We start from the raw sequence: 27,364 nt of genomic DNA on the forward strand, positions 1-27,364 counted from the left end.
GGCAACAATTGCAAAAACAACAGTGAAAATACACAGATAGACATATGCTTTGAATTCCATCAAAATTAGGAGTTTTTCTTTTACAAAGGATAGACTGCGAAAAGATATTTGCAATAGTAAAAACAACATAGGCTTAATATTTAAGAGAATCAAAGGAATTCTAAAAATTCACAAGAAAAAGAAAACCTGAAAAAAAAAAAAAAGGAAATGGCCGTTAATAAAAAAATGCTGTTAGTGGCTGTAAATGAAAAAGTACATCTTAAAATGATTATGAGATTCCATTTTATAGCCAGGAAGTTTGGGGAAGCCAGGAGTTGGAGGAATCACTAGAAAGAATCACTAAGTAAATGACAATAGATGTGTAACAGGTAATTCAAGGCTGCAATTTAAGTAATGAATGATGTGTGTACCAGAGATATTTTACAAATATAATGGCTACATGATATAATTCTATATTTGGAAGATCAAAAAATTCCACCAAAAATCTTCTAGAACTAATGAATTCAGCAAAGTAGCAGGATATAAAATCAACACCCATAAATCAAACACATTCTTATACATCAGTAATGAATCCACTGAAAGAGAAATAAAGAACACTACCCCATACACAATCAACTCAAAAAAATAAAATAAAATATTTGGGAATCTAACAAAAGAGGTGAAAGACCTTTACAATGAAAATTACAGAACACTAAAGAAAGAAATTGAAGAAGACCTTAAAAGATGGAAAGGCCTCCCGTGCTCCTGGATAGGCAGAATTAATTTTGTCAAAATGGCCATACTACCAAAAGCTTTATACAAATTTAATGCAATTCCTATTAAAATCCCAATGACATTCTTCATAGAACTAGAAAAAGAAATCATGAAATTCATTTAGAAAAATAAGAGACCCAGAATAGCCAAAGCAATTCTTAGCAAGAAAAGTGAAGCAGGAGGCATCACAATACCAGACTTCAAAGTATACTACAGAGCTGTAGTAATAAAAAGGCATGGTATTGGCACCAAAACAGGCAGGTAGATCAATGGTACAGAAGAGAAGACACAGAGACAAACCCACATCAATACAGGTATCTCTTACTAGACAAAGGTGCCAAAAACATTCACTGGAGAAAAGGCAGTCTATTCAACAAATGGTGCTGGGGAAACTGGAAAGCCACATGTAACAAAATGAAATTCAACCCTTATCTCTCACCCTGCACAAAACTAAACTCACTGTGAATCAAAGACTTAGGCACTAGAACAGAGACCCTGCGACTACTAGAAGAAAAAGTAGGCCCAAATCTTTACCATGTCAGCCTAGGACCTGACTTCTTAACAAGATCCCTACAGAGAAAGAAGTTCAATCAAGAATCAACAAATGGAGTGGACTCAAACTAAAAAGCTGCTTGAGAAGCAGCAAAAGAAACAATCAATAATGTGAAGAGAGAGCCTACAGATTGGGAGAAAATCTTTACCACACCAGACAGAGCACTAATCTCCAGGATAGATAAAGAACTTAAAAAAAACTTAACACCAAAAAATCAAATAACTCAATCAATAAATGGGCTAAGGAACTGAACAGACACTTCACAGAAAAAGATATACAATCAATCAACAAATATATGAAAATATGTTCACCATCTCTAGTAATTAGAGAAATGCAAATCAAAACCACTCTAAGATTTCATCTCACTCCAGTCAGAATGGCAGTGATCAAGAATACAAACAACAATAAGTGTGAGGATGTTGGGGAAAAGGTACACTCATATATTACTGATGGGACTACAAAATTAGTGCTACCACTCTGGAAAGCAGGTTTTCCTCAGAAAACTTGGAATGGAACCACCACTTGACCCAGCTGTCCCACTCCTTGGTTTATACCCAAATGACTTAAAATCAGCATACTACTGTGATGCAGCCACATCAAAGTTTATAGCAGATCAATTCACAATTGCTAAACTGTGGAACCAACCTAGGTGACCTTCAACAGATGAATGGATAAAGAAAATGTGATATATATATATGATGGAATATTATTCAGTTTTAAATAAGAATGAAATTCTGGCATTTGCTGGTACATGGATGGAGTTAGAGAATATCATGCTAAATGAAATAAGCCAAACTCAAAAGACCAAAGGTCAAATGTTTTCTCTTATATGTGGAAGCTAATTCACAATAAGGGGTGGGGGATAGGGAAGAATAGAGTTACTTATATATTAGGTAGAGGTGAGTGAAGGGAGGGGAGGGAAGGAATGATAGTAGAGTGAAACAGACATTATTACCTCATGTATATGGATTTCTGCATGACCCATATGATCCTGCAATATGTATAATAAGAAAAAGAGAAATTACACTCCATTTATGTATGATCTATCAAAATGTATAAATGCATTCTGTTATGTACAACGAATTAGAATAAATTTTAAAAAATTTAAATAAAGGAAAAAAACCACAAATACAATGGCTTACAAAAAAGAAAACTCTCTAGAGGACGCTAACAGTGTGCCTTATTTAAAGTCCAATTTACAGAGGAATGATGTGGGATCAAGAAAACAACAGAAGTGTAAGGGGATAACATGTTGACACACAGAGGGTGTGGGCTGCTTGGTGGGAGTGCTGTAAAGCCCGATTTGGGGGTTCCGGAGCTGGGCTAGGGTCCAGATGCACGTCTGGAGGTTCTCCCATGGTAACGGATCCTAAGGGTGGCTTGAAGAGTTCAGAGAGGGTGGTCTGGGATACGAAAGTGCAGAGGACCCCCGCACTCCGGCAAACCCATTTCAGATAGGACGGGCCAGGAATGGTCCCACTGGCTCACGTCCGGATCCACTCGCAGGCTTCCGCCGGGGCCTCCTGAACCAGGTCAAGAGCACCGACGCTGGGGACACGCAGAGGGGTTGCATGCGGGCCTCTCCACCCACGATTCCTGGAAGTGTGTTCAACAAGACCTTGGCCCAACCTTGTGTGTCAGGCCAGGCGTGTGAATCGTGAGACTCCCCGGGTGCTTGCCTCCCGGAGCCGGACACCCCTTCAAGTCAAGCACTCCAACCTAGCCAACCAGCGCCTGCGCGCTGTACTCCTGGCTGAGCCCGCCCCCCGCGCCCCGCCCCAGCATACTTCAGCCCTTACAGGATGGCTCTGAGGCCGCGTCCGGAGGGCCAGCCAATGAAAGGACGGCGCGCCCCGCGGCACGTGCACCACTATCCTGCCTGGCAGGGTGGGAGCCGGCCCTGCTTGGTGGCGTGGAGCGTGCGGGGCGGGGGCTCGCGAGATGGGGGCGGGGCGCGGGCGGGGTGGCGCGCTGATTGGCCAGCACGGCGTTCCGAGGCCGTTAACGGCGGGTGGGCCCGGCAAGCAGCTCCAAAACAAAGGGCTGGCGGCCCGTGGGGCGGCGGCGGGAGGATGCCTCGCGCTTTGCCGAGGCGCCAACGGCCGCAGTGCGTCCCGGGCCACGCCGGGGCCGCCTGAGAGCAGAGCCCGCGCTGACCGAGGCCCGGGCCGGATGGGCTCTGCGGGCCGGGGCACGGACCGCGGAGCGGCCGTGAGTACTGGCGGGCCTCGTTACAGTTGCGCGGGCGGTTACTTTGTGGCGACCTAATGGTACTGTGGTTGCGGGCGGGCCTGGGAAGCACCTGTTGGGCGTGCGGGCGGGCAGCGGCGCGAGTGCGGCGGATCCGTTGACTTTTTTTTGTTCCGTTTTCATTTTCGGATGTATAGATATTTGGCTCACTCCGTATGGAAACACACCACAAAGCCTAATCTTTGGTTTTCCCCGCCTTCTCTCTACCTCCCTGTCTCCCCCTGCTTTTTTTCCCGCACCACCATGCAGAGATTTACTGGATATAAACTAGATGCCTAGTGTTTATTTTTTCTTTCCTTAAATAAATAAATAAATAAAAGCCGCAATTGAGGAGGAAATGAGGACAAAAGATGTCTCCAATGAAGGATTGTTTATTGAGAGGGGGAGTTTTTTAATCAAGTTGTCCACATGAAGATCATAATTAAAATTAATTGCCCTCGGTGTTCATCATATGTGACTGTAGGCTTTATTAATACAGAGAATGCAAAAGCCCGAGCTTCAGAACCCTACTAAGTAGGAGTCACCACCCGCCCATGCCTGCTGTTGATTGACGTCTCTGATATCTAAATTGTGTTCTCAATTCTAGGACAGAAATAAGGCCAAAATTCCATTTCAGATAGGTTATAGACATGAAAGACATCAGCTTCCCCACCCCACACCCTTTGGGTTCAGTTGCATTTCCTCCTCTATCCAAAAGGTACCTACCTTAATGTGTGTGACTTGGCCACAATGTTATTCTTTCCACCCATCAGCCCCTGAGCCCCTCACTCTCCTAAATTTCTGACCAGTGCTCAAGGCCAATCTTACATCCTCTGTGAAACTTTACCATTTGCTTCACCTGTGCAAGGTGCCCTGCCCCATCACTTATGTGCCCTTTAGCTTCTGCTGTTTTCTAGTAAATGTAGCAAATGTTTGCTGCGCACCTGTCCATGCCAAAAGCTGTGCTTGATCCCGGTACCGTAGAGTCTTATAATCACACACTGGTTGCCCCACCACTCGCTGTAGGCTCTTGGGGGACAGTGTTTCGCAGCATGTTTGAGGAATGCTGATGCTCAAGACCTATACTTTTGTGCACCTCCGTTGTGGTTAGAGTGACTTCTCCTTAAGGGACTGGAGCAAATTCCTGCCATATTACATACATGTACTAGCACAGGGTCTGACCCATACTAAGGCCCTTACAATAATAACTGAAATGTCTTAGATACCAATCTGAAAAATCTTTGCTTTTGGTTTTTGATGCTGAGGATGGAACCCGGGGCCTTACATGCTAGTTAAGTACTTTACCACTGAGCTATACACCAGGCCATTTTAAAAATAAACTTATTTTAGAAAAACTTTAGATTTACATAAAAGTTGAAAAAGAGATGGGGGTATGCCTCAGTGATGGAGTATGTGCAAATCATGCATGAGGCCCTGAGTTCAGTCCCCGGCACCAAAAACAAAAGTTGCAAAGATAGTGCTGTCATTTCCACTATATCCCTTATCCAGTTTTCCCCAATGTTAAACTATCCTACATTGCCGTGGTACATTTGGCCAATTTTAAAAAATAAATAGCCAGGCACAGTGGCACACACCTGTGAATTAGAGCCGCTTGAGAGGCTGAGGCAGGAGAATCACAAGTTTAAAGCTAGCCTTGACAACTTAGGTCCTAAGCAACTTGGCAAGACCCTGTCTCAAAATAAAATATAAAAAGGCCTGGGAATGTGGCTCAGTTTTTAAGCACCCCTGAGTTCCATCCTGGTACAAAAAAAAAAAAAAAAAAAATTTTTTTTAAACTGATTTGGGTCCATTCTTTAAACTTCAAGCATAAAGTCTTTCCATTTTTGAAGCACTGGAGTTGGCAAAGCTGTCTCTTTATGTTGAGACCAGTATTCCTGTAACATCTATCCTTTGATTCCTTCCTCTTTTCACAAGCATATGGTCAAGAAGCAGGATGGAGAAGTCAAGGACTGTGTAGTTTTAATGCATTATTCTCCCTGGAAAGGCTGATAAATGCACTAAAAGTGGTTTAGAATATGAAGAAGCCGAAATCCTCCCACTTGCTTGCTTGCTTTCCAGCATGGGTGATCCAACCCAGGGCCTCTACATACTGTATAAGCACTTCTTCAAGGAGCTATAGCCCCAACTCAGTCCTCCTGCTTTAAAACTATTCTCTGACACGCTTTCATTAGAGAGTCCTTTAGTTTAAATATTTTTCTGAGTAATTAGATCTGATAATCAGTGATGGGAGTAGGAATTTTTAAATTTTTATTTACTTATGTATTTACTTTGGTGCTGGGGATTGAACCCAGGCCCTTATGCAGGTGTTCTACCACTGAGCTCAATCCCCATCTGGGAGTGTGAATTTTGACAAGAGGTTTTTTTTGTTTTTGTTTTGTTTTGGTTTGGTTTGGTTTTGGTTTTGGTTTTTTCATTGTTGAGTTGGTGGGTTTTTTGTTTTGTTTTGTTTTGTTTGTTTTTACCAGGTATATTGAACCCAGGAGTGCTTAACCACTGAGCCACATCCCCAGCCCTTTTTGACACAGGGTCTCCCTAAATTACTTATGGCCTCACTAAGTTGCTGAGGCTGGTTTTGAATTTGTGAGTCTCATCCTCCTGAGTTGCTGGGATTACAGACGTGCCATCATGCCCAGCTTGACAAAGGATGTGAATGAAAGTTGTAAAAAATTCTGAATAGCCGAGAAATGGAAAGCTAAGAATTCTGGGGAGGGCAGTGTGAAATGGATTCTGGAAAGATGTCAAGGGAACTAAATTAATTCTGCCAACCAAGTGACGTTCCTCCTATGATAGAGACACTGTCCTGCTGAAAACTCATCAGCAGGTGAAATTAAAATGGGAATCCTGATGCTAACCCACAGTTGTCCACACACCAGGAATGGGTTAAGAGACTGTACCTCCCCATTATTCAGCGGGCCCTCTGATACTTTCAGGGCTCTGAGATGAGGACCAAGATTCCTGGGGGGTTTGCGAGGTATTGAGCTTGATTGACCTGTGCAGTGCTGTAACAATGACAGTATGTTCCTGTTGTGAGGCACTTTCCAGGCATTTGAACTGTGACCAAGGATCACCTTCCTTAACATTTTGTGTGATTCTGTGGATAACCATATGAATTACATGTTACCCCATATTATAGATAAGTTAACAAAGATTGATTCAAGGTCCCAGAGCCAACAAATATGTGGCACATTTTGTGTGGAACCCTGGGAAACCTTTCAGACTCAAACCCTCTTTCAGCTTTGTCCAGTAGTGGTATATCTCTCTTGCCAAATCTCACCTGCTCATGCCCACGTGGTACCCATTGACTTCCCAGCATCATTGGCATACACTCCCCTGAGCACAGGGCCCCTTTACAGTTCTTCTTTGTGTCTCTGATCTTTCTCTTCCCTTCACAAAAGACAGGGCTTTGAATGTTTGATTGCATTTTATTCAACATGTGATTAAATAAAATAGTTTAAAATTCCCAGCCTCTTTTCTTCCACTGCAGTTCAGCCTTCTAGGACTGCTTGTGTGTGCATCCTACTTTTCCCTTCTTTTGATGGTTTGTAAGGAAACTAGACACTTCTGCTAGGATGTGTCCCAAGGCTATGTCTATGGGAAACTTAGTAGTGGTAGAAATAAGAAGGAATGCATTTCAGATTCTTTGAAGAGAGACTGAGTGCAGGGACATTATCTGTAGTCTTGTGGGAGATGCCAGACTTGAGCAAGATGGGAGGAGAGATGGAGAAAACAGATCTTGAAGTCAGAGGTATCTGGACCACTGGGTCATGGAGGTACCAGACTCTCTTGGGTTCACCAGATAATGGGAGCTGTTGGGAGTCCACAGCAGACCAAGGGAGCTGCTTCTTAGGGCAGCTATGTAATTGGTATTACTGGTACTTCTTACCCCTCCCAGTGGAACCTGTGGTCCACCAATGCTGCAGTATCTGAAATGTGGAGGAAGCCTCATTATCCTGTGATTCATAGAGGATGTAGGCATGTGTGCAGAGGGAAACTGTTGTTGCTAATGGCAAATTGTACTAGTGCTGTTACCCTTTGATGTAAATCCTTCCAGACTTTTCCCTGCCTGTAAGTGCATTACTCTAAGTGTGAGTTTGAATAGTCAGTGCATACTCTTGGCATCAAAATGAAAAGGTACAAAAAAGCAGAGAAATGGGTTGGGGATATGGCTCAGTGGTAGAGCACTTGCATAGCATTCATAGGGCCCCAGGTTCCATCCCCAGCAACACAAAAAATAATAATAATAAATAAATAAAATAAAGCAGACAGTGAAAAAGAAGTCACCTTCTTTTCCCTTCCAGTCTCTAGCCTGAAGCCTCATATTTGAAGTGCCTCTGATACATGCTTATTAGTGCATTTGGTCAGTATTTGATTAGACTCAACATGGCTTCTAATTTGGGACTATTACAGGCAAATTATGACCACTTTTATCCAGGTATTTGCATATGAACAAGACAGTCAGAAGGTGAACTCCTGGAATGGATCCACCACTTCAAAGGTGCATGCCCAAGAATGTTAATCGGAATTGCCAAACAGATATAGCAGTGTTATCAACTTTTTTTTTTCCCCTAAATAGAGAAAGTCTTGCTATGTTGTCCAGGCTGGCCTTAAATTCATGGGCTCAAGTGATCCTCCCAACTTTTTTCCCCAAGTAGCCGGGACCATAGGTATATACCACTATGCCCAGCTCAAATATTTTTAAGCTGTTTGCCAACCTACTAAGTGTAAGAAAGATATCAGTGTGCCTTCAGTCTGCATTGATGAGTGAAGTTGCACTTCTATTTGTGTGTCTTCAGGCACAGTGGTTGAGGCTGTGGACTCGCTATTTTGAATCCAGCTCCACAGCTTACTGTGCAGCCTTGGATATGTTGGTTAATCTTTCTGGGCCTCAATTTCCCCATCTGCACATTGGGAGTAAGAACAACCTATATCTCTTAGGATTACTATTAACTTGGGTGATTCTTATGCAGTAAACTCCTTAGAATAGTGCAGGCATTAACTATTGGGTTCTTTGGGAGCTGCTGCATTTCCTTATCCATAAGCTGGCAGTTTTATCTGTTGTCCCTGATAGCAAGTCACCTTTTTACCTTTTTAATGCCTAGAATAGTGCTGTGTTAGTGAGTGGTGGGAGAGGGAAGCCAGCAGCAGAGAGTCCTCTTCCCCTGAAGATGGAAGGGCCTCAGAGCTGGAACTTCTGGGACAGGGCGGTTCTGGAGGAAGGAGTGAGGCTAGGAAGCCCATTCTGCCTCTCATCACTCTTCCCTGGAACAAGGACCTAATGTCCCTAGCACATGTCACCTGTCTGAGTGAGGTTCCACCTTCTTTATGGCTTACGTGGCAAGGCCACATGAGTACACATCATGTCTTTTTGAGCAACGTGTTCATCCCTCTGCTTCCTAGAAGCAGACACGCTTGTGATTTCATGGTCAAGTCCAGCAGAGACCCCAATTCTAGTTCAACTCACACACTCATTCTTTATGTGCCTGATACCCTTTTACCTCGCAACAACCTAGAAAGCTTCGGGGGTAAAGTTGTGAGGTGAAGGCCAATTTATCTGCCAGTTGGTAGTGGTGCTGAAGCAAAAGCAAAACATCATAGGGAATAGAAAGGAACAGACCTGTGATTGACATGGGGTAGGGAGTGAGCACCCTGTTGGGAGGTTCTGAAAGAGGAAGAGGTGCCCATGGCTCCCAGACAGTCTGCACCTCATCCCATAAAGAGTCAAAAACTGCTGGCGTTTAGTATTATTCCTCAGTGTTTCTGTCTTTAGAAGTGTGGTAACTGCACCATATGGACATGGGCCTGATTCATGTTCTCTTAAAATAATTTCTGTGCTTATTTTAGGAGAGAAACTTCTCTAACCCAGAAAATTGTTTTTACTCAAAAAACTTACCCCACATCAATATCTTTCAAGTGGATGGTAGTTGACCTCCAGACTTAGAGGATTATAGTTTTTGTTTGTTTTTGAGACAGACTCACTGTGTTCCCCAGGCTGGTCTCAAGTTTGGGACTTAAATCATCCTCCCACCTCAGCATCCCACGGAGCTCGGACAACAGGCTTGTACTACCATGCCCAGCTTTTTAATAGATCCTATTATAAAAGCCCATTTATATATTAGTTGGCTTAAAACTTGACCATGATTTCCCCTAAAGCGACAGTGCATGTTTGGCTAAAAAACTGATTAAAGCTGAGCATGGTGGCACATACCAGTAATCCCAGCAACTCAGGAGGCTGAGGCAGAAGGACTGTGAGTTCAAGGCCAGGCTCAGCAACTTAGTAAGGCCCTTAACAATTTAGTGAGGCCCTGTCTCAAAAAGGGCTGAGAATGTAACTCAGTGGTAAAACACTACTGGGTCAATCCCCAGTATTAAAAACAATCAAAAACCGCCCGAAGACTGGAATGGTGGATGCCAGAACTGGGGGAAATGCAGACTTATTAATTGATGGGCATAAAGTTTGAGTTAAAGTAAGAGAAATAAGTTGGAGAGATCTGGTATATAGTCATTGCCTATAATCAACATAAATTTTATGTACCTTGTCCATAAAATTTAAAAGGGTAGCTCTAATTTTAAGCATTCTTACCACAGTTAAAAAGAGTGCTGTTCCATTAGAAGATAATGAAGAGCTTAAAATGAGGGGTATTGGCTTTTCTCACTATGAATAAAAGTGCTATCACCTGTTCAAAAGCAATGAATAAAGTGAAAGGCAGTTTCTACAGCTCTCTATGCAGGTCTCTTTAGTGTTTCACCACAAAGACATGAATAACCACTTTTCGAGTAAGATCTCTGTCCCCATTGGCCCTTCACATCATACTTAAGTATGTTTTTTTTTTTTTTTTTTTTTTTTTTTTTTTTTGTGGTGCTGGGGATTGAACTCAGGGCCTTGTGCTTGCAAGGCAAGCACTCTACCTACTGAGCCATATCCCCAGCCCCTTAAGTATGTTTTATTAAAGGAAAATCCAGGGAAGGGAGAGAAGAGAGAAAACAGAAATTTATTAAATGTCATTTCAATAGAAAAATGTGGGTGAAAATGTTAAAACAAAGATTCAACATGAGTTTAATAAGTGGAACCAAAACAAGTTTGTTCTTTCCTTATTGGTCATTACTAATTGGTGGAATATGGATTTGAATATACTGCTGGCCAGCTAGCTCTCTTGTGATGTCCTCATGGAAGGGTGAGATACATGGGCAAAGGAGTGGAACTAGAAGATGGAACTGGGATCATGTAGGATGGTGTCCAGTTAACACTTGTCTCCATGACAAGTGTCCTGGGGTGTCAGAGTTTATCAAAGGTGGTAGGGAGACCTGGATTCAATTTCATGAAGGATCCAATAGGTCCTAACAACAAATCTAGCAAAATGTAAAGTATTGAGGTCTTGCCCTTGAATCTAAAGAAACCTAGGGGGAAAATTCAGGATTGGCACAGCATAATAGCAGTTCGTGGGGAAAAGAGTTCAAGGGTTGGGAATCACCAGTTGGGAATATCCAATATAATCAGATTTCTTCAGGAATTCTTTTTTTTTAATTTTTTGGTACTGGGGATTGAACCCAGGGGCAGCCTACCACTAAGCTCTACATCCCCAGCCCTTTTTATTTTTTTAATCCTGAGACAGGCTTTCTCTGTTTGTAGGCTTGTCTTGGACTTGCAGTCCTCTTTCTTGCTTCAGCCTCCTGAGTACCTGAGATTACAGGTGTATGCCTCTGTGCCTAGCTACAGTTTGTTTGTTTTGGGTACCAGGGATTGAACCTGGGGCACTTAACCACTGAGCCACATCCCCAACCATTTTTTATTTTGAGTCAGGGTCTCACTAAGTTGCTGAGGCTGGCTTTGAACCTGGGATCCTTCTGCCTCAACCTCCCAGGTTTCTGGTATTATAGGTGTGTGCCAGGCATTCCTCCTGTTCCTCCTCCCCCTCCCCCAACTCCTCCTCCCTCCCTCTCTCCCTCCCCCTCCCCCTCCCTCCCTCCCCCCTTCCCCTCCCTCTCTCCCCCTCCCCCCTCCTCTTCCTCCTCCCCCTCCTCCTCCTAGCATTACTGACTAGCTATGGCTTTATTTTATTTTTCTCTTTGGGGTTGTTAGGCCTGTTTGGTCTGTAAATTATTCTTTCTTTCAATTCTGGAAAATCTTCCATTGGTTATTTGACTTATCTTCAGTTAACTATCTTATTATCTGTCTTCTTCCAGATAAACCTATTGTGTTTACTGATGTTTATTTCTATAAGTTCTACTCATGTTTTTCTCCAAATCTACAAGGTTATTTTTCTTGTTTGCTGTTCCCTACATGTTTTTGTTTTCCTTCCTTCTGTCCTTCCTGTACTGGGGATTGAATCCAGAGGTACTCTACTTCTGAGCTATATCCTCAGCCCTTTTAATTTTGAGACAGGGTCTTGCTAAGTTTTTCAGACTGGCCTGGAACTTGCAGTCCTCTTGCCTCAACTTCCCAAGTAACTGGGAATTGAACCCAAGGCCTCACACATGCTAGGCAAATGTTCTGTCACTGTGCTATTCCCCCAGCCTGCCTTATTATTTTTGACTCTTTTACTCATTGTCCTTGAAAAATTACTTGTGGGAATTTCTGAAGTCTGGATACAGCTACTTTCTCCAGACTAGATTTATACTTATTTCTACCAGGTATCTCAATTCACTGTCAGCCTAGTGTCATCTAGGTTCTTGGAACCTTCTCGCTGATGGTATTTGGACTGCAAATCCACGTTAGGGCTCTCGTATGATGACTGGCTCTGTGGGTTGGGTATCCCCATCAGACTCTGCACCTAGGGCTGACGGTAGACTTGTAAACAGAAGCCCAACTTGCTGAATTTTGGCAAAAATGCTTTCAGGGCAAGAGCAACTGCCATACTTGTCTCAATCCTCTGGGCTCTACTCTGCCTAGATGGTGCCTGATTGTTCCTCACTATCTTGGAAGCCCCTGATTCCTTGAAGAAAATGTCCTAAGTGGGGTGCCGTGGTGCATGCCTGTAGTTCCAGCCTCTTGGGAGGCTGAGGTAGGAGGATCATGAGTTCCAAGCTAATCTCAGCAACATAACAAGACTCTGTCTCTTATAAAAATTATTTTAATTTAAAACAAAATATTCTTTTGTCAACATTTTTAGTATTTCTCAGAAGTAGGAGAATTGGTCCAAATATATGGTGTATCATAGTTCTATAAATGGAAGTTGGTTTTTATAAAATCTTAAACCATCTTTTTTCATTTACTTTTTATCTTTTAAAATTTGAACTATATATGGTAACACATTGATAAGATTTTGAGTCTAGTTAGACTGTTCTTGGAAAATTTGAAACCCATTACTGTATGCATACATACATGTAAATGTGTACATGATATACATTCATATCTATCTATATAATTAGGTTTCCTAAAGTTCACATTGCACACGTGCACAACTAAGTTGAGGGTACATTGTACCGAGTTCAGAAGTAGCTGTCTCTGGGGGACTTGTGCATACTTTCATGAATGTGATTAATGTGTGAAGGACCCAGGCTGAGGGCATTGGGGCATGCAACCTACAACTATACCAGAATCAGGCCACTGCTCCAGAAAATATGGTTACATTCAGATGTCCACAGCTGTAAGATCTCTGATCTCTGTTTTAGGAGCCTTGAACAGTGACCATAAGCCACAGCTTTGTCCCAGAGCATCTCTTCCCCAGGATGAAGTGGCACATCCACATCACAGTAATGCTTGTAATGATACAACCTATATTGTTTTATGTGTGCTTCAGTTTCCATAATATGTCATATGCTCCTGACAAATCAATAAGGAAAACATCAGCAACTAATAGAAAAGGGAAGAAAGACTAAAAAGGAATGTCACAAAAGAGGATGTCAGTGTGAATGACCAGATTAAAGCAAATTAAATCCACAGTGAGATGTTGCTTTATACCACCAATTGGCAAAAAATTTTAATTGTGATCATATCAAATTGGCAGGGAGGAAGATATGACCATATCTAGTGGCAACAGAAATTTGACCACTGCTGGCAGGGTGTCCTTGTCACCAGTACTTGGGAGTGTGACCTGAGTACAAGTGATTCATGACCTGTCACTTTCTAGGATTGCACCAACAATATGCCTGCCTGTGTCTCAGGAGAGATGCCATCCGTGGAGAATCACACAGTGGCCCAATCTGGGAACCATCATATGTCCATGAACCATCAGTGGCTACATGCATCAGGCATATCTGATGGGAACATTGCAGGGGCACCAGGTGAAGGGAGGCCAGCGGGTGGGGACATGGGCAGATTCAGCATGCTTCTGCAGAAAAGTCACACAGCACCATATCCATTTCCTAACATGGAAGATATAATGGTGTTACTCAAGACAACACCACGTACATGGCACAGGTGCAAGACAAGCAGAGAATGACAAACACCAGTCCAAATTGAGTGGCATCTCAGAAAGGGATATTGCAGGGGCACTGTAGCTTAGCAATGACATGGTGCCCTCTCCATATTGGGCAGCAGCACATGAGTGTCATATATATTTATATTATTTATATCTTTTGTAGTGGGGATTGAACCCAGGAGTGTACTACTACTGAACTACATACCTACATTGCCATGCTGACTTGGAACTTTCAGTCCTCCTGCCTCAGACTCCAGAGTACCTGGAATTTTAGGCATGCACACCCAATATACATGGGCATTTTGTGTCTGTCTGCAACTTGTATGTTTAGATACTATGTTCTGCCCAAACAAAACTAAATTCACAAATTTAAGAAAGTGACTTTCCAATGCTAGAATACCTGAACAGAGAGCAGAACTTCCTGCACAGGTGGAAGGACCAAGGATCAAGGACAGTATCCCTGGGTGTCATCTCAGGGAAGGGCACAAGAAGAGGCCATACTGTTGAAGCAGAAGGTCTTTACGAGCCAGGACAGGAGTTGCCCTGAGGAAGAGGAGCAGACCTCCTGGGCCAAAGCTGCCTAGAGGCTCAATAGTTCATGTTCCCATGCCCATTCTTTTAAATTTGAGGAAATTTTTTTTTCTTCTGTTTACCCTGAAACAAAGTCTTTGTGTGCTTCTCTCCTGCAGGATGCCTGTCACAGAGACTACCCAGCCAAGGTGAGGCTACTCAGAAGAGTTTGGCTTCTGATGTCAGTGTGGCAGTACATTCATGGGCTCACCTTTTTTTCTTTTAATGATATGTTTAAAATGTAAAAATGATACATTTTTTAAAAATTGTGATTAATACAAATGTACCATCTTAACCACTTTTAAGCATACCATTCAGTGGCTTTAAGTACATTAACATCATTATACAACCATTACTATCATCCATCTCTAAACTCTTCATCATCCCAAACTGAAACTCTGTCCCCACTCCTCTTCCCAGCTCCTGGAAATCACCATTTGGCTTTCTGTCTCCATCAATTTGATTAGGTATCTATCAGTGGAATCATACAGTATTTGTCCTTTTGTAACTGGCTTATTTCACCTAGCATACTGTCTTCAAGGTTCATCCATGTCATCCATGTCATAGCATGTGCTATTTCCTTACTTTAAAAAATTAAATAATATTCTGTACATGACATTTTGCTTATCCATTCATCTGTTCATGAATACTTGGGTTGCTTCCATCTCTTGGCTATTGTGAATAATGCTGCTGAAAGGACTTGGATATATATATATCTGCTTTCAATTATTTTGATTATATACTAAGAACCGAAGTTGCTGGATCATACATGTTTTAGTCGACTTTTGTATTGCAGTGACCAAAATACCTGACAAGAAGAGTTGAGAGGAGTTTATTTTGGCTCATGGTTTCAGAGTTTCAATCCACAGTTGTTTGACCTTATAAGCTGTGGGCCCAAGTTGAGGCAGAACATCATGGCAGAAGGAAGTGGAGGAGGAAAGCAGCTCAGGACATGACAACCAGAAAGCAAGAGCAAGCTCTGCTTACCAAGGACAAAATATAAACCCTGAAATCACACCCTAAGGGACCTGCTTCCTCCAACCACACCCTATCTGCCTACAGTTACTGCCCAGTTAATTCATTAGTGGATTAATAAATTAATTAGGTTACACCCCTCATAGTCTATTCACTTCACCTCTGAAAGCATTGTCTCACATGAGTTTTGTGGGTACACCTCACATCTAAACCATAACAATATGGTAATTCCATGCTTACTTTTTTAAGGAGCCACCATAGTGTTTTCTATAGTGACTACACCATTTTACATTCCTACCAGCAGTTCACAAGGGTTCTTATTTCTCCACATGCTTGCCAACATTTGTTATTTTCTGGTGGGTTTGTTTTAATAAGTATCCTGAGGGTGTGTGAAGTGGTATCTCATTGCGACCTTAATTTGCCTCTCCTTTTTTTAATTTTTAATTTTATTTTTTCTTTTTCCTGGTACTAGGGATTGTTGAACCCAGAAGTGCTCAACTTCAGCTACATCCTCAGCCTTTTTTATATTTTGTTTAGAGACAGGGTCTCACTGAGTTGCTTTAGGGCCTCACTAAATTGCTGAACTTGCAATCCTCCTGCCTTACCCTCCTGAGCCACTGGGATTACAGGCATGTATTGCCTTTCTTTAATGATTCGTGATGGATAGTTTTTCATGGGCTTACTGACCATTTGCATATCTTTGCCAATTTTTAAATCCATTTTTTTGGTAGTGGTTGTTTATTTCAGTTCTTTTTATATTTTGGATATTAACACCCTATCAGGTATATTTGAAAATACTGTGGGCTGGGGAGATAGCTCAGCTGGTAGAGTGCTTGCCTCACAATCACAAGGCCCTGAGTTCAAGCCCCAGTACTGCAAAAAAAAAAAAAAAAAAAAATTTAATTTTCATCAAAGAAACTATTGCCAAATCTAATATCCCAAAGCTTTCTCCCTGCATTTTCTTTCTTTCTTTTTTTTTTTTTTTTTGCGGTGCTAGGGATCAAACCCAGGGCCTTGTGTTTGCAAGGCAAGCACTCTACCAACTGAGCTATCTCCCCAGCCCCTTCTCCCTGCATTTTCTTCTAAGAATTTTATAATTTTTAGTTATTCTATATCATATTAGGTGAGGGTCTAACTTTTTTTTTTAACATGGATGTCCAGTTTTTCCAACATTATATGTTGGAAATACTGTCCTTTTCCCCATTGAATGATCTTGATACTCTTGTCAAAATTTATTTGACTATATTTGAGTTTATGTGATGCTGAGGATCAAACCCAGTGCCTCACAAGTGCTAGGCAATTGCTCTTCCACTGAGCCACAACCCCAGTCCCTTGTATTTGAGTTTATATCTGAGTTTACCTCTGGACTAACATGTAATTTGTTAAAGTTTAGTTAGTACTGGATCCATCATGCATAAATGTCTTGGTGCTTTGAGTCATTATTCCCGAATTTAGGATATATTCAGCACTGATGCTGGTCTTACTGAGGAGTCCAAGTTGACTACTTTTTCCTTCATGTTTCCTAAAGCCACGTATGGTATAAGATGTATTTAATCAAATTTTTTTTCTCATTTATTTGTATTTAAAATTAGTCCACTTGCCACCTCTAACTAAATGTAGAATGGTTAACAATATTCTTTTTATGTACATTTAAAGAGTTGAGTTAGATATTGGGCTGGAAATGTAGCTAAGTGGTAGGTTCTGGGTTTGATCCCTAGCACCACCAAAAATAATGTAAAGTGAGATCTTTAATTTCTAGTCCAGACCCCTCCCCATTCTTCAAACCATGTGAATTTCTAAACATAACTCCTTAATAATATACTTTTTTTTAAATTTGTAGGTATTCATAGAACTTTATTTTATTCATTTATTTATATGTGGTGCTGAGAATTGAACCCAGAGTCTCATGCATGCTAGGCAAGTGCTCTACCACTGAGCCACAAACCCAGCCCTTATACTTTATTCTTTATATAACCCATAGCTATGTCTGATTCGTTGACAGGTTGTGACATTTTTTTCTTGTCCCAGCTGTGTGGACAGTGCCACACACCCTCCCAAACAACAACGGCTCTTGCATGCATCTTCCAGTGTTTCTTTTGTCAGAGAATCCAGCAGAGCCGCAGCTCTTCGAGTGCCAGCCCTGAGCTGAGTGAGGAGCACCCAGCAGAAATGGTGAAAATGACCAAATCCAAAACGTTCCAAGCTTACCTGCCAAACTGTCACCGAACATACAGCTGTATCCACTGCAGAGCCCACCTGGCCAATCACGATGAGCTGATCTCCAAGGCAAGTGGCTTGAGTTTAAAAACTGATGAAACACCCTTAACACAATGATCATTTGTCATCATAGTACCTATTTAGTACACAAATATTTAATCATCACATGACTTCCTGAATTTGCTGTGTTGTAAAGGTCTACAGCCTTCTGGGCAGTGTTGGTGGAAATTTTGTGCATGATTAAATGTGGCTACACCAACATCTTTATTGTAATCTTGGCACAATAGATGGGTTTTAGAGGACTGGGCATCTGGAACTCTTGTAGATTACTAAGCAAGATGAGTCAGTTATTTGTCAAAGCAGTGAGATTAATTAATGTGAAATCAGACAACATGAAAGAAGTGAAGTCTGTAGAAAATCTGTAGGAATCATTTAATAATAAAAGAATTAAATATTTAAAACTTGGAGTGATTAAGAAGGAAAAAGTTTTCTAAAGCTCAGTCGTACAGCACCTGATTAGCATGCCCAAAGGTCTGGGTTCCGTTCCTACCACCAAAAAGAAAAAAGAAAATGCCTAGGAGGACATGCCCACCTGTGCCATGGTCTCTAAGAGCCCTGGATTAAAGCTCTAGGTAGTCTCTGCTTCCAGACCCAAGACATAAATAAGCATCCCCTGGTTCCTCCTTATTCCACTGAGCTCTTTATTAGCAGTATGTGATGTTTATAATCAACTAGCTGTGAACATTTAGAACAATACAAATGTAATGGACAAGCTAATATTCACTCTGGGAACCATCTTCACTGCATGAGTCATGACCCCCCCACTTACCCACCTGGGCTGCTTTGAAAGTCTCATCAGGAAGTTGCACCTTCCAGAAATCTCTTCTTAGGTTTATTGTTTAAGTCAGTTTGAATAACATATATCTTTTGCATTTTCAACAGTAATAGATGTTATTTCTGTTCATTATCTAAAATAAAACATGTTAAACAAAGCAGAGTTTTGCTCTTTGCATCTGTGGCTCCTTTCTCCATCCGGAAGTTTTAGGAAAGTGGTAGAAGCTCCTGAGGCACCTCATTTTCTGAGACAGGTATAGTGTGTAAAAAGGTGTCATGAGACTAATGACAGGCAGAGCACTCTGGGCCTTCAGTTAGGGGCTGTGGGGCTTGGTGATATCAGTGAGCCATGACACCTGCTGTGGCCATGACCTTTCACCTGATGGACAGATATAGTCATGCACCAGTGTGTTTTTTTCTGGAGTATCCTGGGCATATCAATCATTAGAGGTGGTCAGAAGGAATTTGAGATGCTTCCTTCAAAGAACCTGAGGTCATTAGCTGTTTTTAACATTACATCACGAGCAGAAAGCAAGCACTCTACCACTGAGTTAACTTCCTAAGTTGTTCTTATTTTGAGACTGGGTCTGGCTATGTTGCTCAGTTTGGCCTCAAACTTGACATCCTTCCTCAGTCTCTCAAGTAGCGGGATCACAGGCATGTGCCACCACATCCAGCCCTCTCCTGGCACTAAATTAACAGAAGTTAGCTGCCCCACATTCTGGTCAGACTAATGTCTGAATCTGAATTGCAGAGCAGCTTCTATCATTGATTCAAACCCTGTTGGAAACTAAGGACCTGCAGAATAGGCAAGAAAACTAGGAAATTCAGTCTAGAAAACTGAAGGATGTGCAAAAGTGCCCCCCACCCCTGTACTGGATGGTACTGAGGACTGAACTCAAAGGTGCTTTACCATTAAGCTACATCCCCAGACTTTATTTTTTGAGACAGGGTTGTGCTAAATTTCTGAGGCCAGCCTCAAATGTGCAATTCTTGTGCTTCAGCCTCCCAAGTTTGAGTTCAGTGGGGTTATAAGCTTGTGCCATTATGCCCAGCCAAGATGTGCAAAAGTTCTATAAAGTGGTTATTAAATTGAAGGTAGAATTATATTCCAAATCCTAGAAAACCACTTAAGGAAATACCTTTTAAGTCTGAAATCTGTATTATAAAATTAAAACATTCCTGTTTGGCTGGTATACTTGTAGCTCAACAGTAGTGTGTGTGCTCAGCATGCTAGAGGTCCTAGATTCAATCCCCAGCACAAAACAAAAACAAAAACAAAAATGTTCTTTGCATCAAATGAGATAGAAAAAAGTCTTTCAGATCTCAGTGGCTTAAAGATTTATTTCATGCTCAGGTGACAGATGTCTATTCAGGTCCAGTGGGGGCTCTCCCTTTGTTTTTTTGGTTTTTGTTTTTAATTTTCAAAGAAATTATTGCTCATAATTACCCATTAAAGTAATGCTAATTGGTCCAGGCTTGGTGGCACATGCCTGTAATCTCAGTGACTCAGGAGGTTGACCATGCTGTGTGAGTCATTTGAGCCTGCACCAGAGCAGATGAACCCTCCCATGGGACATTCTTTCCTGTTCAGGAAAGACACACATCTTTGGCTCCTTTACATTGAATCTTTTTTTTTTTTTTTTTTTTTTTTTTTTTTTTTTTTTTTTTTTTTTTTTTTTTTTTTTTGCAGTGCTAGGGATTGAACCTAGGGCCTTGTGCTTGTAAGGCAAACACTCTACCAACTGAGCTATATCCCCAGCCCTGAATCATTTTTAAATACATGAATATACTAGGTCTGTTTCTTGACTAGTAACATTTTCTTGGGTGAGATGTGACTGGAAGGTCCTTTATACTCTTAGGAAGAGATCATCTTAGACCATGACTTTTTTTTTTGGCCTAGCCTTGAACTCCTTGCCTCAAGTGATCTTCCTGTTTCAGCCTCCCACCTCCCAAGTTGCTGAGACTACAGGTGTATACCATCTTGCCTGGTGCTGTAATGCTATGATTTTCCAATACAGTCACTTTCAGAATGTTGAAACTACAGAATCATTCACTTCCTGATTCAGTATAGATGAAAAATCAGTTTGTTCTATATAATCACTATTACCATTAGAGTTTTGGAGGGGCATCTGCCCTGTTTTTTGTTTGTTGGTTGGTTGGTTGGATTTTTGGAGGTTTTTTTTTTGTTTGTTTTTTGGTTTTTTGGGGTTTTTTTTGTAGTTGTAGACGGACAGAATGCCTTTCTTTTATTTGTTTACTTTTATGTGATACTAAGGATCAAAACCAGTGCCTTACGCATGCTAAGCAAGTGCTCTGCCACTGAGCTACAACCCCAGCCCCTGCCCTGTTCTTTGTAAGCTATTCTGATGGAGTTAATGGAACCTTGTTTAGTCCCATAGTGCTATAGGGGCTATTCCTTCCACAGAACACTGGCCCTGGAGTCTGAGAAGCTCTCTCACCTTGTTCCACATTCATTCCAGAATGCAGAACTCACCATCCTTGGTGTCTTATCACAACCAATCTTCTAACACCCTCTTCTTCTTTACAGTCCTTTCAGGGAAGTCAGGGACGAGCCTACCTCTTCAATTCTGTGTGAGTACTTGCTGCCTGGCAGGTGGCCTGGGGTCCCCATCCAGTGACATTGATATTTCTGTCTACCTTCCTGTTCCATTATGCAGGGCTGGAATATGTAAATGGAGTTCCACCTGTGGTCTAGAATTACCCAGCCAGTGCCAGTATATGAATGGAAAGAATTGTAGTTTCCTGTGACTGAGAATTTCTAAAAATGTAGTCTGAGGATTTTAGTTCCCTGCAGCCTATCCCACGTTGGGATCCTTGTGGGGATAGAAAACGTTGCTCCTGGGCCTGGGGTTGTGGTTCACTGGTAGAGTGCTTACTTAGCATGTGTGAGGCCCTGTATTTCATCTTTAGCACGCAAAAAGAAAAGAAAAATTCTTTCTTATTAAGGGTGGTGGCTGGCAGGAGGTTGGGGAGCTGAAAAGGTGCAGTGCTGCTTTCTGGTGAACTTTTAATAATAGGGGACCAGGGTTGGGGGAAGCCAGCAGTGGGGCCTGGGAGGGTTGGCCTCCAGTGTGGTCACTCCTTTGTCCCTGCAGGGTGAACGTGGGCTGTGGTCCTGCTGAGGAGAGGGTCCTTCTCACTGGGCTGCACGCAGTTGCAGACATCTACTGTGAGAACTGCAAGACCACACTCGGGTGGAAATACGTGAGTACCCACCTCTTCTAACTGGTGTGCTGTGATGTGTACAACATGCCACACATGCACACACAGCTAATGCAATTGAGTCAGCCTTCCCGTTGGAGCAGAATAGATGATGTCAGTCAATGACATATTTTCAGCAGTTTCTTTAGAGGTTGGTTAAGGCACAGGACTAGTCATGGGGCTGCCCCAGGTTCTAAGAATCTAAAAGGTGCTTCCATGAAGGCAGTCCCATTTTTGGAGCAAGTTCAACAGACTACTCAGTGTCAGGGGCCACTGGGCTCAGAGACAGAGGTTACCCAAAGACTCTTCTCCCAAGACCTTTGTTTTCCCTAGACTTTGAGCTGAAAGTTGCCATCTCTGCCTGAACTCCAACCTTCGTCTCTCCATTCCTTCTCTCCCACATGGTGAATCTCAATGATGATAAGCCTGAGCCTTCTGCCCCACCCCAAGTTGTGTCCTCCTCCCTGGTCCCCAGCACTCAGGTGTCTGAGCTGCTTATTGCAGAGGGCTTGGTCTCCTCCTGACACTATCTGCTGCCCACCATTGTCTGCTGAGTCCTCTCTGTCCCAGGCCACATGAGCCTGGCATGCTTCTGATCCCTTCTGTGTTGGCAGCTTCCAAATGTCCTCTGCCCCACCTTTTATCCAGGCAAAAGCCACCTATCCATCTTATGGAGCCCCACCCTGACAATGGCATTTGAAAGGCCTGTTTTACGTGGTGCTCTCCTTTTTTGATGGTATCTGCCACATTCTTCCTGGCTCCAGAGTTCTCCAGGTCAGAGCTGCTTGATCTCCCTCGTTTTTGAATTTCTTACCATCTCTGATCCTCCAGATTCCCCATGAACTATGAGGGGACACACAGATAGGCTCTCTGAGGCCTGTTTATGTCCCCAGTGTCTCCTTCTGGTTAGCCCCTCTTCCAGAAGCCCTGCCGTCCCTTCATGGCCATTGCACCATGTGTCACTATTGCTATACCTGCTACTTCTCTACTGGGGCATCTCTTCTGTGCCAACCAGACAGAACTCACCCTAGTCATCTGTGTCCCCAACACCTGGTATCATCAGGCCATATACTCAACATGACAAAATGATAAGGCAGATTCATAGTCCTCACATAAAAGGCATGCTCCTAAGCATCTTTGACCTATTTTTATTTATGTCCCTATGCTTCATATCAATCTCCATCATACCTCCTAAATTGCCCTATGCATAGTAAATGTTCAGTAAACATTTTTTTTTTTCTGGTGTGGTGCTGGTGATAGAACCCATGGCTTTAAAACCTGCTAAACACATGCTTGCCCAATGAGCTATTTCCCAAACCCTGGTAAACAGATTTGAAGATTTGAATTAACGTTGCCCAGCCAGGCACAGGGGTACAGGCCTGTAATCCCAGCTACTCAGGAGGCTGAAGCAGGAGGATTGCAAGTTCATGGCCAGCCCTGGCAATTTATAAGACCCTGTCTCAAAAATAAGAAGGGCTGTGGGCATAACTCAGTGGCATACCACCTCTGGGTTAAATCCCTAGAACAAATTAGGGTGGCCCTTAATCCCTATGATCATTGTTCTTGTAAGAAAAAGAATTCCAGGCACAGTGGTACATACATGTAATCCCAGCAGCTGGGGAGACTGCATTTTCTACCCTGTCTCAAAAAGAACTTGGGGATGTGGCTCAGGGGTAGAGTGTCCCCGTGTTCAATCCTCAAAACCGAGGGGGAAAAAAAAAAAAAAGGTAAAATAAAGTTGAAAAATGAAACAGATTCTGTCCTAAAACCTTCTCTCTACTTTTTTTCCCCCTCCCAAGGAACATGCCTTTGAGAGCAGTCAGAAATATAAGGAAGGAAAATTTATTATTGAGCTTGCCCACATGATCAAAGACAATGGTTGGGAGTAAAGTGGAAACTTTCCATTCTCTTGAATACTATTTTGTGAAAGAGACTGAAGTGTAATGGAGATGTAAGAGCATCCTGGATGACAATATTTCTTGAACTTTGACCTCGCAGGCTAGCCGTGCTTTGACACTCAAAGGCCTCTCTTGGCCATCTCCTTGGGTAAGGCATCCCCAGTTTGTGTCCTGTTCATGTACATGGTTGTTTCTGAAAGTTTGAAATGATCTTTATCTGACTTTTCAAGTTCTAGAAAAAGAATTAGCCAATTGGTGACTTATCTGCCTAATTAATACCTTCTTTTAACCTATGCCTTCAATATAGTTTGGCTGTGCTTTCTCATATTCAATAGAAAAGTGAAACCAAGTCCCTAAAGATCAGAGGCAAGGTCTCTTTCAAGACCAAGTCTCACCTCTCCCTTTTTTAGAGTAGGGTAACTTGTTTCACCCCAGTTCTCAAAACTACAAATTGGTTATTCCTCCTACATATGAACTGTAAGGCATAGTATCCATTTAAGAATCTTTCAGAAGCAGTCAACAAATTTATACACCCAGGATGTTTTGTTTTGTTTTTTTAGCCTGTTCAAAAATGGAACATAACCAATAACATTTTAGATAAGCTATAAATAGAGAAATATGTCTAATGAACATTTTGTTTCTTTAAGGTAATAGATTCCTTATCTAGAAAGCAATTGAACTAGTCTCTAGAGAAGACTGTCCCAGGGCCCCTGCAGAGGCCATTACTGAGGTGATAGCCTCACAGGTCTGGTAGTGACATTGGCTCAAGTCTGGCAGTTGCTGAATGGCTAGTTCTTGTCATTATAGAGTAGCATGCTGGACCAAGTATGAAGCTGGATTTCATTTTCTACCCTGGATGTACTTGAAGAAAAAGAATTATTTTTGCTTATGAAAGAGGTCAGAACTGGCAGGAAAAACTTGCTAGTTTGAGATTTGCCAGATTAAAATTTCTTCAGAAAAGGTTAAAGTTGCAAGACAGGTTTAAATGTTGTAAAGGAAAGGTGTTTAACTTGCTGGGTGAGTCACCTTTCCCTTCCTGGTGCTGTCATGTGGGCTGATGTGGAGGGGACCTGTCTCCCAAATCCTGGGTTTCTGTCAAAGATTTAAAGTCATGGCCCACCATCCTCTTGTGCCTCTGCAGGGCATGGGCACTATGCAAGGGTATCAGCCAGTCTGCAGAGAATGGAGGTTAGAAAACATTTCTAGATAAGTTTTGGGTTTCAACAATTTGTACCCCAACTCAAGGCAGAGGGGTAGAAAATGGATTGGTGGTACAGAGTCAGAGAGCTAGAAGAGCAAGAGCTAGAGTGCTTCAATAGCTCTCAGCCTAGCAAATGGCTGTGAAACTGCCTGTGGACAAGGCTAGACTAATGGCTGAGAGCCAGCAGTCCACTGTCAGCTCCCTAGCTGCCCAGACCCACCCTGTCACCAGTGCAGGCACTGGGATGCCACCTGGCTCCAATTCAGTACTCATCCCAGAGCCTACCCTTTGGTGCCATCTTTTTGCCAAGACTGGGAAACCTTGAAATGTGAGAAATGTATTGTCCTGGGTTCAGTAGCCTGGTGGGCCATGACCGAGCCATGTCAGCTTAGCAGGAGTAACAGTGGCAGGTTACTTTAAGCACATCTTCACCCTAAAAAAGGACATCTTTGCACAGCCTGTAACCTTCTGCATCTGGTGGTGGTCCAGCAAGCTGCTTTGTCCTGAGCTAGTCTCTTGCAGACTGAGGCTGGCTCAGTGTATCCCTGTATTCCTAAGTTAAACAGCTTTCCACCCTAAGGTATTGAGAGCCTGGAGTCATTGTTCCCAAGGTCTGAAATCTGAAGATGCTTCACTTGTGATTGGCATATGAAGTAGCAAGGTCTGTGGCTTCTGTCCATTGTGTGAAACAGTAAAGGGGAGAGATAACTTCCTTTATTGACAAATGAGCACTAACTGAAAAATTAGCTAACAGTGACTTCCTTTCTAGTCTTCATTCCTCTGGCAAGTGGGAATTTAGCCTTGGAGGGCTCAGAGCATGAGGGAAAATGATTGTGGCTTCACTAACCTGCCTAGAATATACCCAGGACAGCCTGAGCACAGCTCCATAAATGTTTCACTTAAATTGAAGAGACTTTTCTAGAATTTTTCTGACCCATTTTTGTATATACTAAGATTATATTTAAAGCTTTTATATGTTCTGGGCAAGTTTACTGTTCCTTCCATTTGAGCACTTTGGTTTTTGTATTGTCTTTTGTGATGGCATTGATTGAAACTTTTTTACTAGTACTCTTATGACTTATTTTGTATTTTTGTTGGTAATGAATACCGACAAAATTTTTATCATTTTTTTTGTTGGTGGTGGTGGTCTTCTGAGCGATACAAGTTTCTTTTTAAACCATAAACCAAATGAACTGACCATGAGCTGGCATCAGGGGAAGTGATACTCACAAGACCACAACCAGATGTGCTGATGAAGTGCTGGAATATTCTACCCTCTTAAATTCCTAAACAATAATTCTCATCCCATGACTTATTTATTTAAAATTTTTCCTTGAGAATATTGGGAGTTGGATCTAGGATTATAAATAAATACATTTGTAGTATCTTCTGGCACAGTACATTTGCTTTAGAAATGTAGTTTAGTTTTGTTGCTGTTTTATATGTGTACACACATAGTATTTTTATACCTTAAAACTTATTCTTGATGGCATCTGTCGGATATTCGAAAGGATCAGAGATGAGATTTTTTTTCCAAAAGTCATTTATTCAACCTGATGGTCTCATCAGGCAATTACAAAATCCAAGTGGTTTAATATCTAGAAGGACACAATTTAAGCTCTAAAACGAACTACAGAAATATAAGCCTCCTGTCAAAGGACTTGGTTGGGCCTGTCTTCTGCCCTGGAGGGCAAGTGTGGGTGAGGATGTGGCCCTCCCCTTGGGGCAGGTGCAGATCATTGGATAAGGCTGAATGGACAGATGGACGGCAGCTGGAGGCAGCAGGAAGCTTCACCTCAAGGAGCAGGATGATCAAGCTCAAGTGCACACACTGCCTTCAGTTTCCCCTACCCCCAGCCATGCCACTGGTCCTTGGTCCTGTGTTCGTGTGAGGTTTATAAATAAAGCTTCTGATGTCAGACTTCTTGTTACATGGTGCTCTGTCTTAATGAGGAGGGATGAGCCCCAGTTTCCTGAAGAGCCCACCTGGAACAAAGGGCTGTTTTGGGGTCTTAAGAGTTGCTGGAGTCCTGCTTCTGTGTCACTGCCTGGTTGCAAGCTTTAGAGTATGGCCAGAGAAAAGCATAAGAGTACAATTAAAGTGATGGCTGAAGAATCAGGCTGCATCCCCATGCAGGATCAAGGTCTGAGTCGGTCACACAGTCCCCTCCAGCATTCTCCCTTGCCCCCACCCACACTGCTGAGCTCTGTGGTGCTGGCTCAGTGGTCTACAGGTTTGTGTCTGCCTAGTACTGCATCCTGCTGAGCATTTTCTTGCAAATATGAATTATCAAACTGCCTTAGATACAAGTGGACAGGGAAAAACTGAATGAAGAAAATGGGAAATGTGAAGAGGTGTGTGATAGAGGTGCTGGAGGGTCACCAAGGAGCCGGGGGTTCTGACTGATGGGAAGGGGCAGATGCAGAGGGAGAGGCTGGAGAAGGTGGAGCTGACCTGTGGGGGTGAGAAAAGCCAGTGACTGGGGTGTGGTGGTGTACAGTTACAATTTCAGCGGCTCGGGAGGCTGAG

At 42.5% G+C, this 27,364-nt stretch overlaps 2 protein-coding genes across 10 annotated transcripts in view; one reads left to right on the plus strand and one right to left on the minus strand.

Annotated features, from left to right (window-relative positions):
* Positions 1 to 3,318: 3,318 nt before the first annotated feature.
* Ypel1 (yippee like 1) lies at positions 3,319 to 26,759 on the plus strand. Of its 8 annotated transcripts, none has more exons than XM_047561210.1 (6): positions 3,319 to 3,517; positions 14,604 to 14,633; positions 17,462 to 17,745; positions 21,062 to 21,105; positions 21,630 to 21,738; positions 23,535 to 26,759. In XM_047561210.1, exons 3-6 carry the CDS (start codon positions 17,629 to 17,631, stop codon positions 23,622 to 23,624), a joined length of 360 nt encoding a protein of 119 aa, XP_047417166.1. In that variant the 5' UTR covers positions 3,319 to 3,517; positions 14,604 to 14,633; positions 17,462 to 17,628; the 3' UTR covers positions 23,625 to 26,759. The 8 variants fall into 8 exon arrangements, with proteins under 8 accessions (XP_047417166.1, XP_047417161.1, XP_047417165.1 ...); XM_047561205.1 differs by having other exon boundaries at positions 17,488 to 17,745; XM_047561209.1 differs by having other exon boundaries at positions 17,548 to 17,745.
* The window catches only part of Ppil2 (peptidylprolyl isomerase like 2), a 30,456-nt gene continuing 29,451 nt past the window's right edge, over positions 26,360 to 27,364 (minus strand). The window contains exon 21 of one of the 2 annotated variants that reach the window (XM_047561202.1): positions 26,360 to 26,893. The gene's annotated coding sequence lies outside the window, so the exon portion shown is untranslated. The remainder of the gene's footprint in view (positions 26,894 to 27,364) is intronic. The other variant, XM_047561204.1, reaches the window with a different exon arrangement.

Source organism: Sciurus carolinensis, chromosome 8 (genome assembly GCF_902686445.1).
Source record: "Sciurus carolinensis chromosome 8, mSciCar1.2, whole genome shotgun sequence".
In the NCBI taxonomy this organism is placed as follows: Eukaryota; Metazoa; Chordata; class Mammalia; order Rodentia; family Sciuridae; genus Sciurus; species Sciurus carolinensis.